This window comes from Nansenia antarctica, assembly GCF_963989245.1.
Source record: "Nansenia antarctica genome assembly, chromosome: 2".
NCBI classification, from domain to species: Eukaryota; Metazoa; Chordata; class Actinopteri; order Argentiniformes; family Microstomatidae; genus Nansenia; species Nansenia antarctica.
In genome coordinates this window covers 88,463,494-88,478,210 of record NC_137675.1, presented here as the reverse complement: position 1 = coordinate 88,478,210, position 14,717 = coordinate 88,463,494, and the positions used below count along the sequence as shown (strand labels likewise).

Sequence of the window (14,717 nt, the reverse complement as noted above, 5' to 3'; positions counted from 1 at the left end):
GAGAATGACAACACGGGGAGACAAAAACACAACATACACAACCAACCAATAGGCCTACTACAACATAAATAAACACAGAAAACCAACACGGTACGTAACACTGACTATCCGTAAGATGGAACACCTGGACCCCCATCAATCCGGCTTCAAGGCTGGGCACTCCACTGAGACTGCTCTCCTTGTTGTCACGGAGGCCCTCCACTCTGCTCAAGCTTCTTCCTCAAGCTACCCTCTCCTCTGTTCTCATTCTCCTGGACCTGTCTGCTGCCTTCAACACAGTCAACCACCAGATCCGTCTCTCCATCCTCTCAGAACTGGACCTGTCTGCTGCCTTCCACACAGTCAACCACCAGATCCTTCTCTCCATCCTCTCAGAACTGGACCTGTCTGCTGCCTTCCACACAGTCAACCACCAGATCCTTCTCTCCATCCTCTCAGAACTGGACCTGTCTGCTGCCTTCCACACAGTCAACCACCAGATCCTTCTCTCCATCCTCTCAGAACTGGACCTGTCTGCTGCCTTCCACACAGTCAACCACCAGATCCTTCTCTCCATCCTCTCAGAACTGGACCTGTCTGCTGCCTTCCACACAGTCAACCACCAGATCCTTCTCTCCATCCTCTCAGAACTGGACCTGTCTGCTGCCTTCCACACAGTCAACCACCAGATCCTTCTCTCCATCCTCTCAGAACTGGACCTGTCTGCTGCCTTCCACACAGTCAAACACCAGATCCTTCTCTCCATCCTCTCAGAACTGGGCATCTCTGGCATTATTCTGAACTATTATGGCATCCTGCTTCAGCATCTGATCATCATATTTCATATACGCTATGAGCAGTTTAGTTTGGGTCTGTTTTTTAGGCGGAAATTAGTAGAATAAGGCTTTCAGCAGGAGGGTTAGTTAGAACAAGTTAACTGTCAAGAGAGCGGCTATCGACATCTCTGGACATCTCTGATTGGCAGATCTGTAGATCAGGGTGTTTAGCATCACCAGCACGTGCAATAGAGAAGTATGGGAAAAGTCTCTCAGTGAAGGTGTGTTTATGAGTGTGGATGAGTGTCATGTCTTCAGGGTCGTAGAAGGACACCTCCCCCTTGTTGTAGTCCAGCTGTACTCTGATCCTCTGGGGTCTCCTCTTCAGAGTGATGGTGTTACGCCTTTTATCGTCTGTATACTTACCATCCCACTGTTTTATAGCCCAGATTCCATACTTTGGTGATGGTTGTACCTCCCCCTTTCTGTCACTGGACTCTTTAACTACACCCATGATCCATCTAGGATGGTCCCCCACCTCCACCTCCCAGCTGTGCTCTCCTGAGATGAACCCCTCAGAGCCCACAACATCTGGATACTTCATAAACCGTTCTGGGTTGTCAGGCAGCTGCTGCCTTGGCTCTGTACGTCTCACACTGGTCAGATCATCAGACAGAGAGAGGGAGGGATGTGCAGTGTTGGGGTCCAGAATCACAGGAGCTTCAAAACAAACACAGAGATATTCTACTAATTATTTGATGGGCTTTATTCCAGTATACACTAAGAATCTTGTATAACTGTAAAAATATTCAAATCTTCTTCCAGATAGGACACATTCTAATATTTTGGTCCTCATATCAGGATCTGATGATCTGAATTTTCTTTCGAAAATGTGAATACATTTCCACGTTGTTGAAAATCAATGACACATCACTAGTCAACTAACACAGCTTGTTTTGTGAGCCTGCTAACATTGTAAAGTAGTGCTATAGTTAACTAGGTAGCAGTGGGGAGTACTCACCGAATCCATTGCGTTGCAGTATTTTGGCTCGACTAGCGAGTGTGTGTTGTGATTCTTAACAACGTTTAAACGTAGTTCCGTATTTCAAAATCAAAGCAGAACATTTTGATTGGTTGGCGATATGAGGACCAAAGCATGAGAACGTGTCACAAATTGTCGTCAGTACTAACCGTGCTTGACAATCCCCTGCATCTTCTCCCAGACTCTGAACTGCAGGTTGCCCAGGTGTTTGGCCACGTCTATCAGCGCTCCTGAAACCTTCTCTGGGTCTGGCAGTGTGAACTGGGCTCTGGAAGAACATTCAGGAGTCAGTGCTGCTGTGGGCTTGGGTTCAGAACCCCAGAGAAGAGAGACCAGAGACAGATCACTTACCTTTTCTTACTGGCCTTGAAGTTCTGGAGAGGAACAGAGGAGAAGTGTCATCAATGCTCGTGATGTCATCAATCAGTCTTTGAATACAGTTACAATTGCTGTCTGAGAGAAGGCATCCTTACCTGCAGGAAGGAGATGTCTTCAGCTTTCAGCTCCTTCTCTAAGGCTGTGGTTGTGTCTGAAAGGGATGACATCTGTCTGCTCAGTGCCTCAGTCTTCTCCTTCATCATCTGACTCTTCTGCTCCTCTTCCTCCCTCAGTGCAGCTATCCTGGCCTCCTCTTCCTCTCGTAGAAACTGGTGAAATGTCTCGAACCCCTCCTTAATCTGTCTCTCTGTGTGCTGGGCCTGGCTCTGGAGACAGCAAGGCAAATATATCTTGATCATTGTAGTTTTACTATAATACATTAACTCTTTTCTATGATTATTAATATTTAAAGTTTAGGTGAAATGTATGCAGCTCTCTTTACAATATTGAGTTGCAAATGCATGACTATCAGTTAGATGTCAACAGTATCCAATACTGAGCAGAACAAGAGAAGACCACATCACTGAATACAACACGTTGCCTGACGTACACAGTACCTTAATGTGCTCTGATGTTTCATCACAGGTTTTTTTCATAGGATTTTTTACTTTGTAAAAGACCTCCAGCTTCTCCTGTAAGGGGTTCAGAGCTGTCTGGAGTTCCTCCTAGATTGAGACAAAACTTTACTGAGGAGGTAGACACAGAGGCTGCGGTCCATCATGACCAAAACCTCACCACACAAAAACAATTTCTTCCCGACTGCTGTTGGCCTCATTAGCGAGGCCCGGGACCCCCACTGACCCTCACTGACCCCTACTGACCCCTACTGACCCCTACTGACCCCCATTGACCCTCACTGACCCCCACTGACCCCCACTGACCCCTACTGACCTCCACTGACCCCCACTGACCCCTACTGACCCCTACTGACCCCCACTGACCCTCACTGACCCCTACTGACCCCTACTGACCCCCACTGACCCCTACTGACCCCCACTGACCCTGACTGATAGCTTGATCCCTACTGACATCACAGTCACACTGCACTATTATCATGTCATATTCCACTCTTCTTGTACATTTTTGGCAATAAATCTGTTTCTGATTCTGATTCTGATTCTGATTGAGATTGTAGTATATTTTTACACATTAATAGCCTTCTTATATTCACGTATATTTTACACATATATTCACGTATATTTTACACATATTACACGTATATTTTTATTGCTTCGGATACACTTTGTTAAATACTTTTATTGTTTCAATACAAAAGATCTCGGGAAGATCTTTTCAGTTGTCGCGCATGCGCTGACACACACACACGAATTGTCGCACAATGCGCTGACACACACACACGAATTGTCGCACAATGCGCAGTCACACACACACACGCATATGCACGCCCCCGAGGGTCTAGGCCAATCAGAGGCCTAGAAGGAAGGCTATAAAACTCTGAGCTCAAGGCTCGAGCGGCCTGCTCTTGACTACCTCGATTCACGTTGTGACTGTTCAGTGTGCCTGTAATCTGAAGACCCGACCTTTTTTGAATAAATACTTTTAAACCTGGGCCAGAAGTTTTCACCTCTTCTTTTATCACTGAAACAGAGAAATATTCGACATAAGTGGCAACCACGAAGGGACCCTTTTTAATAGCTCTGGACGATCGGTCGTTTTGCAACTCTTCAGGAGAACAGTAAGTACAAGGCGAAGCTGTGCAAATTAGACTGTGTAAATCGAATGAGTTATATTTTAAACGGATCCTCTTTAATATATAACTGGGTAGAGATTAGTCAGAGAGAGCCGGGTTGTAAAACCTGTATTGTGAAAAGTGTTTTAATTGTACGATTTTGATCGTGTGTGTGGTTATTGTGGTATAGCAGAGAAGAAACTGCTGTAGTCTTGTTTTAAGAACAAGGTATTAGCATAAGCTAGGGGAAGACGTTTTTCTAGCGGGCTAATAACTGTAGTTTGTATCAGGCAATAGTCTGGTGGAGTGTAAAAGCTCAGGAGATAGCTCTATTCAAATGGTATGGAATTGGAATTCCTAGTTTGAAAGAGCAGAGTCCGTGCTAGTGAGCAGAAAATAGCGCTATTTTAGAGATATGCATTGTTAAATTACTTGGAAGCACGGAGGAAAAACGTGGTTTGAATAGGTAGGGCGCTATTTTTCCTTTGTGTGAATGCATGTCTGAGTTGGCGCCAATTTCTTCCTTTGTGTGAAAGGATGCAGGCTTAGTAGACACACAGGGCCTAGTAGGAAGCATGTGCCATTTTAGAAGTATTTGAATAAGATTATCTTGGCAAATAATACGTTGAACTGCATTGAAAAATAATCTTGATATTGCGGTGTCGTGAAAAGTAATCGTTTATGAAAACAAGTTGTGTTAAAAAGATTGTTTTAAAGCAGGCTACAAACACGCGGGGGTTTCCCCACAGAGAAGGACAAAGGCTAGCCCCTCCCTCTCTTCCTTCTTCTCCTGTTGTTCAAACATACAGACACGTTGCGTGTGATTGTTGCATTACATAGATTTAACGTAGTTTAAAGATATTTGTCATAGTTTGTTAAAAGTAAAGATAGATTGTGACTTTAGGTTAGATTCAAAACATATGAGGCAATTTGTGCGTGAGTCTAGACAAGGCTGCTTTCCCTGAGCAGAATCACAGCAGGGTCACAGACCCCAATAAAACGGCCCTGCCTGCTTGCATAGAATGTTGACGAGAGATCTGTAGAGATCACTCATAGATTGATGTTTTTAATTGACTGTTCTATAGTAAATTACTTTAATTAATTTAATTAATTACTTATCAGTTGAATTAATTATTCAGAGCATTCATTTTCTGTTTCCCAGAACAATTGATTGATTCCATAAGTTTTAAATCAATGTATATGATGATATAGTGAATAATTCTAACGAATCATTCATTCATTTCACTTAACAATTGATTTAGGGATAGATTGTAAAAATAAAAAAGATAGATTGAGAGTTTTAGGTAAGATAGTCATTCTGTAAAACATCTTCGGTGTGGCGGCCTCTACTGGTCGAGACACGATAGGACGTTTTTAATTCTTTACTGCCCTCTGGTGGATAAAACAAGATAGGACGTTTTTAATTGTGTACTGCCCTCTGGTGGATAAAACAAGATAGGACGTTTTTAATTGTGTACTGCCCTCTAGTGGATGAAACAATATAAGACATTTTTAATTGTTTGCTGCTCTCCAGTGGACGGAATACGAATCACACTGGAACACTGGTTCTCCATCAGTGCATCCGCCTGAGGTCGACGATATAGTCTTTTACAATGATAAATGGAGGGTTACTTCAATTAATTTAAGTAATTACAAATTGATTTAATTAATTATTCAGATTATTTCATTTTCAGTTTTCACAAAACTTTGATCAATTGGTTTATAGTGGTCTAGGGATGACGTTTTCTTCCACAGGATTTCATCAATGAAGTGTAAATGACTAAGTCTAGTTGATTGTGCATTCCTTCCAAGTAGCAGGTCGATTTCCTTACAGATTGTAATTGATAATTGATCATTTTGTTCCTTTCAAATAACAAATCGATTTCCTTACAGATTGTAATGAATAATTAATCATTTTATTCCTTCCCAATGACAAGTCGATTTCTTTACAGGTTGTGATTAATATTCGTGTTTTACATCTTTTTATTTGAAGTTAAGTTCTTTTTTCACAGTTCTTGATTAAAGAATAGCAGAACAGTTTCTATCTGAGGATTGATCAAGCAAGGGGTTGTGGATCAGAAAGACTTAAAGCGTGACCTGCTTTTTGTAATTTGATAATTGTGTTGAACAGCCTTTGTAGTTTAATAATTAAGTTGACCTGAACTATAATTAGTATTGATTGAGCAATTAAGTGACACATTCATACATAATAAGGGAAAAAACCATTTAGATTAAAACGCATACACATAGATTACATTTAAGTCAATAATACACAATACCACTGAAACAATCCGTTGTTCCGGAGTTGTAGTGTTCTGTGTGGACAGTTGACACAGTTAAGAGTTGGACTAGCATCTGTTTAGCAGATACAGCAACAGAAGGTGGGTTGTAAGGAAAGTACACCTTATAGCATATTTTCAGCATATTAAGCAGTATAAATATTTCAGACATGGGAGCCAAACCCAGTAACATTGTGAGGGCTGTTAATACAGACAAGGGAATATTAGCAAATTCATCTCCTGTGGCTATAGTGGAAAAAATGAATCCTCTTGTTAAGGAGATTAGCGAGATATCAACGAAATGGAATATTCGTTGGGCAGACATTGAACAACCATGGCCAGCAGAGGGCACCTTTGATTTACAATTAATTGCAACATTGGAGATACTTATCAATGCACATAAGGCGCATCAAAAAGGAAAGATTAGATCAGAGAAACGCAGGTTAGAGTTAGCTATTTTAGACCTCTTCAAAGTAGAGGGGCAGAAAGTAGCATTAGCTTGGAAAGAGAAAACAGCTCACATGGATCCAGAAAAAAGAGATGAATTGGCCAAAGCAATGGAAGAGAAAGTGAACATTCCATTCTCACACACAGCTCCAATCTCCAGTCCTCCTCCCTATGCCAAGAGACTGGAGGACAATTCTCAGCGGATCTACCCTCAGGTCCCTGTCCTAAGTACGAGTGGAACCTTCACTATCAAAGATAAGGATGAAAATGTACTAGAGAGGGGAAGAGCGAAAGTGACCGTGGACTTCGAACCAGAGAACAGGTCAGGTGCCAAACAGAAAAAGAAGGAGGAGCCGAGGGGAAAAGGGGACGACAGGAGGGACAAGACGGATGACGGTGAAGATGGCAGTGGAGGAGATGGCAAAGATTCCAGTGATGACAGCAATGCACAAGGAGGCTACAGTTCTCCGATAAGAAAACTACTAGCCAGGGCCGAAAAGCAGGGAGGGAAAATACGCTATAAGAAGGGAAAAGAAGAAAATAGTTCTGAAGATGAGCAGAAGTCTCTGAAGGCAGGGAAGAGAAGAGAGAGCTTAAAGCAAAAGAAGATGAAGCTGCAGGAAGACAGGGATGAAGAGGAGGGAGAAAGGAGGGCAAGAAAACTCCGTGCGAAAATCCTAAGAAACGAAGAGGACTACAGACAACAGCTGCAGGACCTAGACGTAGAAAGAGAAACGTGTCGTCAATCTCAAGCGGCAGCATCACCTGCATCCCGGTTGAACTCCCCAAGGTCCGGAGCGACACCAAGGCGGGAAGCGACACCAAGGCGGGAAGCGACACCAAGGCGGGAAGTAAAAACGGAGCCACAAGAGCCACAAGTAAGCGATTATGAAACAGCATCGGAAGAAGAGGAAACTCAGGGGAACTTCCCAGTGCTGATTCGAGGTAACCAGATGGAATATCGTCCTTGGAATCATACGGATCTGTCAGAAGTGATCGAAAAACTCCCAGTCCTGGAAGATGGAGGCCACCCTTGGACGGCGCAAGTCGACGTGAGATTGACAGGAACGCACGCTGCTATGGGGGATTTGAAAAGACTCTTAGCTACCATTACAGGATTGGACACCATGCAGGAAATATTGATGAAGGCGGGACTTCATAGATATATCGATACATCCGTTTATGATCCAGAACTCTTCGCAGCAAACAGAGGCAAGCTGTGGAAGGCAATCAGAGAAACATACCCTACTCACATTCATCCAGACAATGTCATTGTGAAGCCACTGGGGGGAGATGAAAATCCCCGGGGGTACGTTGCCCGTGTGCACTCTCAATGGAGAAGTGTGACAGGGAAGGATGCCGAAGATAACCCGTTAGAAAAAGCCATAATCAGGGAAAAGATTCAACAAGGTCTCCCTACCCCAGTTAAGAACAAGTTAGCAGAAGTGGTGGGCCTACGACACATGAGCAAGGCTGTTTATATAGACAACATAGCACACCAAGTAGAATTATTTAGAAAGAAGATTCAGGCACAGAAGGCACAAGACGAGGACTCACTCAGAAAACTAACTCAAGTGCAATTGACAGAAGGCAAGAAAACCAAAGAGAGAGAGCAGACTATAGCCCTACAGGTCCCATCTCAGCCACAGCAACTGCAAATTGTCCCTCCCCAGTCATACCCACAGGGGCCACAAGGGGGGAATCCATACCCACAGGGGCCACCAGGGGTGCAAGTGGTTCCATACAACCAGCCTGGCCAAGGACCACCACAAGAGGGATGGACCACAGCACCGAGGAGGGTACTAGGACCATGTTTCGTATGCGGCCAGTATGGACACTTAAAACGTACCTGCTTTAAGAAGAACCAGGGGGGCGCAGGGGGGAAACAGAAAGGAGGAGATAAGCCCCCTGCTGCACCGGCTCCAGGAGTGGTGAACCCCTATGGAGGCCCAGCGGCTGCGCTATAGGGGTGCCCAGAAGATCCGAAAGGGGGGTGCCAGCTGGTGGTGACAAACAGGCCTGAAGATGAACCTACAATATGGGTGTCGGTCAACCAACGTCCATTAGAATTGATGGTGGACAGTGGAGCAGCCTACACCTGTCTGAAGCCTGAAGACGCCACGCACCTTCCTATGTCTGGGAAATATGTGAAGACAATCGGATTCGAGGGAATTAAACAGCTGATCCCTACCACTGAGCTTGTAAGCTTAGAGTACAAAGGACAGAGAGCAAATCTGTCAATACTTGTATCAGAACACACGCCAATAGGGCTACTAGGGAGAGATGCACTATGCCAGTTAAATTGTACCGTGAAATGCACACCGGACGGCTGTCAGGTGACAGTGCCACAAGAGAACAGACAACTGTCTGTCATGATGGACAACAACGCATCTATGGTATATTGGGTGGGAGGGCTTAGCCCAGACCTAATGGAACCAGCAAGGATGTGGGACAATTATATCCTGGCACACATGGCAGAGGCCAGAAGGCCTACTGATCCATTGCATTGTACACTCCAGTATTTTAGAGAAGTTGCAGATGCAACCCCAGATGAGTGGCTGAAGCATCAGCCAAAACAGGTACAGCTTAGTGCAAGTTGTATAATCCTAGGCCCTCAGGGAGTGGCTATGAAGATAAACAGTGACACTTATCTAGATCAGGAGCATAAGATTGAGGGTAGCATCCCTCATGTGACACTTATGATATCTGAACACTATAAGCAGAAGCATTTAGGGGCAATGATGGCAGACTCAGAAAAAGCCAGATTTGTAACGACAAAAGAAAACCCTGCTATCTGGAGGAGCATTGATGGACAGTTCACCAAACTGATGATCTCTGCTCAAGGAATAGGACATCCGCAGACTGTGAAGCTAATGAACCAGCTAATCCTTCCTGTACAAGCTGACAGAGACCTCAGAGAAGAAATGATGCAGAACGTGCCAGCCGACCTGTGGGCAAAGAACAGTACAGACATTGGATTTGTGAAATCAGCTCGTCCATTGAGAGTTGAACTCATACCGGGTGCAGAACCCCCTTGGAAAAACCAATACCCATTGAAACAGGAAGCAATTGATGGAATTGAGCCACAGATCAAAGGACTGTTAGAGGCAGGAGTCCTGAAGATAACTCAATATCCGTTAAGCAATACACCTCTTCTGCCAGTGACGAAACCTGATGGTTCATATCGTCTGGTACATGACCTACGGGCTGTGAATGAGGTAGTCGTCAGCTATCCAGCTGAAGTTCCTGATCCTCATGTGCTGTTGACTCAGATTCCATCTACAGCCAAAGTATTTACAGTGATTGATTTATGCGGGGCTTTCTTTTCTATACCTCTTAGTGTAGAAAGTCAAGGGTTATTTGGGTTTACCTACAAAGGTCAGCATTATCAATATACCAGAATGCCACAGGGGTACAAACACAGTCCTCATGTTTTTAATCAGGTCTTAAGGGAGGACTTAGACGGGTTAGAACAGATGATAAGTAGTACTGCCATTCAGTACATGGATGACATACTCCTTTGTGCCCCAGATGAAGAAACATGTCACAGGGATTCCGTCAAACTGTTAAAGGTTTTGGCGGAGAAGGGACACAAGGTGTCTAAAAAGAAGCTACAGTATTGTCAGGAAAAGGTAACTTACTTAGGACAATCCATTACACAGGGACATCGCAGCGTCACAAATGAACATTTGGAAGCTATTCAGAAGGCTCCAAAACCACGAACGGTTAGGGAAATGATGATGTTTTTGGGCATTACTGGGTATAGTTCAGCATGGGTGGAGGATTACTCTAGACTAGTCGCTCCATTGAGGGGGATGATTAAGGAAACAGGTAGCGATAACCTCCAATCTTGCATTACTTGGACAAGGGAAGCTGATTTGGCGTTTGAGACAATTAAACACAAATTGCAAGAAGCGCCAGCTTTAGCGCTTCCAGATTATTCCAAAGAATTTGGATTGTATGTTTCTTCTTCAGCCGAGGGGAAGTATGCCTGCGCTGTTCTTACGCAACCAACAGGCATTGGACCTAGTCCACAGCCCATAGCCTATTACTCTGTCGCATATTCAGAGGTAGAAATGGGTTTCGCGCCATGTTACAGAGCAATGGCCGGGGCTTATCTTATGTACGAGAAGGCAACAGCCTTAACAATGGGGTACCCAATTACCATTCTCTGCCACCACAGTCTAAGGAACCTCTTGAATCAAGGCAAGTACACTTTGACGATGCCTAGGATTAGGGATTATTACAGGATGTTGGAAAGGGAAGATGTAACCTTACTAAGATGTAACACACTTAACCCAGCAGAGACCTTGCCAACCCCAGAAGATGGGGAACCACACGATTGTGTGAAGGAAGCTACGAGGTACTCTAAGCTTAGAGCAGATCTACTAGCTTTGCCTTTAAAGGAAGCTGACGTTGAGTATTGGACTGATGGATCTTGTTACCGGGTAGGAGAACATTTACGTGCCGGGTATGCCATAGTCCGATCCCAAAATTCGGAGTTCATTGTGGAACAAGCCGAGGCTGTTCCTCAGCCTTGTTCAGCTCAGTTGGCTGAATTGATTGCCCTCACAGAAGCATGCAATTTGGGAACCGGACAAAGAGTGACAGTATACACCGACTCTGCCTATGCCCACAATGTGTGTCATTTACATGGAGCTGTATGGAAGGGACGGGGTTTTAAGAAAACTGATGGTTCGCCTATTCAGCACCACGCTCAAATCATGAAGCTGTTACAAGCCATGATGAAACCAAGGGAATTAGCCATAGTGAAGTGTGCCGCACACAGATCTGACTCATCACATGTCACACAAGGTAACAGGGCTGCAGATGATGCAGCCAAAGCTATTACAGGAGCAGACAAAGCAGGTAAAGTTCTGCTGGTCACACATGAAGTACAGTTACAGGGCATGGTCACGCTTGAGGATTTGTTGATGTTACAGAGTGAGGCAAATGCGCTAGACAAAAACCTATGGTTAACCAGAGGAGCTAGTCAGGATGACACAGGTCTATGGAGAAATCATGAGGGACTGGTTGTGGCACCCCCAGATTTATTAGGCGTACTGATACAGGAAGCCCATGGATTAGCGCATGTGTCCAGGGGGGAGGTAAGACGCAAGATCACCAAGGAATATGGTTTTTGGGCTCCATATTTGTTGGAACAAATAGACCATGTCCTTGGTCAATGTGTGGTCTGTTTGAAGAACAATATCAGACCTGGAATACCAGTGGGAACTGGGCATATCCCTACCCCAAACGGGCCAATGAAACATTTAGTGATTGATTATGTGGACATGATTCAACCTATTGCAGGATACAGGTACATGCTAGTTGTAGTAGACAGGTTCAGCAGATGGGTAGAAGCTTGCCCCACTCGAAGAAAGGATGCTCAGTCTGTAGCAAAGTTCCTATGCAGGGAAGTCATGCCTAGGTTTGGAATTCCAGATAGGATATCGTCAGACAATGGTAAGGAATTTGTGGATAAGACGGTAAAGCTTATACTACAAAAGTTGGGAATCAAGCAGAGACTTGGGTGTATTTACTCACCTCAAAGCCAGGGGATAGTAGAGAGGATGAACGGGGTCCTTAAGAACCGTCTTTCTAAGGTCTGTAAGCATACAGGTCTTAATTGGTTGGAAGGACTCCCTCTTGCATTGATGGCCTGTCGTTCCAGTGAGATTCGAGGGCTGCACTTGACTCCCCATGAACTGGTAATGGGGAGGATAATGACAGCTCCCGGTGTACGAACCAGTGGGAAAGGGCCAAGTTTGGCTCTCCTGGAGAGTGACATGAAAGCCTATGTACAGTACATGACTAACCGGCAAAAGAGTATCTCTTCTTATGTGCTCCACAAACAGGAACGTGAAGAGGAGGTGAACGCACAGGAGAGGAAGGACGCGTTGCAACCGGGTGACAAGGTATACGTGAAGGTCTACAGACGGAAGTGGCACGAGGCTCGACGGGAAGGACCATACGAGGTCGTTCGGTGCACTGGGACTGCCCTCCAAATCAAGGGGTCCCCCACCTGGTATCACGTTCATCACTGCATCAAGGCACCCAATGAGGACGATGAGGGAGAACCTCGGCAGGATGGTGAGGAGATCCCTGGGGACGAGGAAGTCCACAGCTTGGACATCCAGGCTGACGAAGATGTTGGTGAGTATCTGCGCCATGATGCAGATGATGCCGGGGGCTTCGTCCCAGACCCTGTCCAGCCCACTGATGAGTGGGTCAACGGAGACCGTGAAGGATCCAGTGACTGCGACACCCCTCTTGGGGGTTCTACCGAGCCTGGTGTTGCCCCTGTTGTCACCCCTTCCGACCCTGACAATGCTCCAGACGGAGATGTCAGCAACCCGGGCGGATGCCCGGACCGAGGTACCATTGAGAGACACAGACCTGTCAGTGATACACCTCAACCAGTCAGACCCCGTAAAACACCAAGGCCAATTAGGAGGAAACTCAAGCCATGCCGTTTCAGAGACTGATATACCCCTTAGTGTTCCTACCCCATTGACTTCTTTGGACAATGTTACACTTTACTCACACACTGTTATGCCTGGACGTCAGAGAAGAATGATCATAGCAAGTAGAGCTTTTACTTGCCCACATTCACGTTGTACTATTGATGATTGTTTGATCTATACCGCCGAAGAGAGCGAGTGGTATTTATTGGATACTACATATATTACACTTGATCAGTACTCAAGCAACATGCAAGAAACTCGTGTGACATTAACTAATGTTGACCAGGAAGAGAGCTCGTATTGGTGTGCTAGACGTGATATCGGTGAACCGGTGTCTAGTAAATCCAACAATTTCAAGGACAAAATTTGTAGGACCAGGCCTGACTATCCACACCACTATAGGTTGGACTGTGAGACATTGGTGCATAAATATGTTCACGATGAGTTACCAGGAAAGGTTGAAAATGTTGCTGTGAAGGCTCCTACGAAGGCGATTGTAGTCGCTACTGACGATTATTTGTTGTATGATTCTAATCACCTGGGGACACGGTCCCACCCTAATTCTGCCACTAGTATCATGAAAGATTTTGCTTCAAAAATGAATTATTCTGATTGCTGGATTTGTCAACAGGTCCCTGTAAGTGCGTCTGCTCCTATGTTTTTCCCCATACCGTTAACTAAAGCAGAATGGCTTCATTATAATTGGCAGGGTTTAGCCCCATTTGTTTTACAGGGCAAGAACCAGAGCTCTTCTTGTCAGCCCAGCACGATTCTGGTTCCTTTAAATTCTTCCTATGCAGGTGTGGATATTGGTGTGTTGGAACGTCTGACAGCAGCGGTTAACAAACACCATAGGCCTAGCGGTGTGGGGAAGGTTATTATTGATAGGCTTACACATTTGTCACAACCAACAGGTCCGAAGAAGATATATATTATCCAAGCTATGTTCGCTCAATTAAATGGTACTGCATTGAGTCCTCATCTGTCATGTTCTGGGAGTGTGACTTCTACACGGTGGAGGGGTTCAGTTGTTATTTCTGGATTAAAATGTAAAGTTGTTGATTGTGCTATGGTGCCTCAAATGAAATTACATGATACCAATACTACCAGACGGCAGAGAGGCACCACGCAGCTTAAAGTCATGCCTCTCGTAAATGTTACAACCTGTATTGACATTCAAGTACGGCCCAAGATCAGCTCGGTTCGTCAGTTAGGGGCTGCGTCTTGTATAGGTGGAACCATTTTCTCGTATCCTGGTACGGAGCTTCAACTCCCGGAACATGTGTTTCTTGTGTGTGATAATGATGCATTCTCTAAGCTTCCTGCTTTGATTGAGGGTGGTTGTTATTTGGCTCATCTGATACCTTTGATTAGGAAAGTTACTCGGGAGGAGATGTCTGTACTTCACAAACAAGCAACCCATCGTAGTCGTAGGGCGTTGTCTGCCGCTCAGAAGTTTTTTGGCCTAATATTCCCAAGTTATGGTGTCTACAACACTCAGACTGAATTAAGTGCCTTATCATCCGTTCTTGAAAAACACATTAATGCTTCGGATGCTGTAGTGTCTGCCCTGGCCACTGAATTGACTGAAACTAAGAATGTAGCTCTCCAAAATAGAATGGCTTTGGACATTATTTTGGCCAGTCAGGGTGGTACTTG

The 14,717-nt window shown here is 44.9% G+C and overlaps 1 protein-coding gene across 1 annotated transcript in view; it reads right to left on the bottom strand.

Moving 5' to 3' along the window:
- LOC308150844 (nuclear factor 7, brain-like) overlaps window positions 1-3,206 on the bottom strand; it is a gene marked incomplete at both ends in the record, with an annotated part of 6,155 nt that extends 2,949 nt beyond the window's left edge. Inside the window, 6 exons of the mRNA XM_080523633.1 lie at window positions 918-1,475; window positions 1,947-2,065; window positions 2,149-2,171; window positions 2,271-2,501; window positions 2,784-2,840; window positions 3,177-3,206. Of these exons, the coding sequence (XP_080379759.1) occupies window positions 918-1,475; window positions 1,947-2,065; window positions 2,149-2,171; window positions 2,271-2,501; window positions 2,784-2,840; window positions 3,177-3,206 (1,018 nt within the window). The remainder of the gene's footprint in view (window positions 1-917; window positions 1,476-1,946; window positions 2,066-2,148; window positions 2,172-2,270; window positions 2,502-2,783; window positions 2,841-3,176) is intronic.
- Window positions 3,207-14,717: the final 11,511 nt, after the last annotated feature.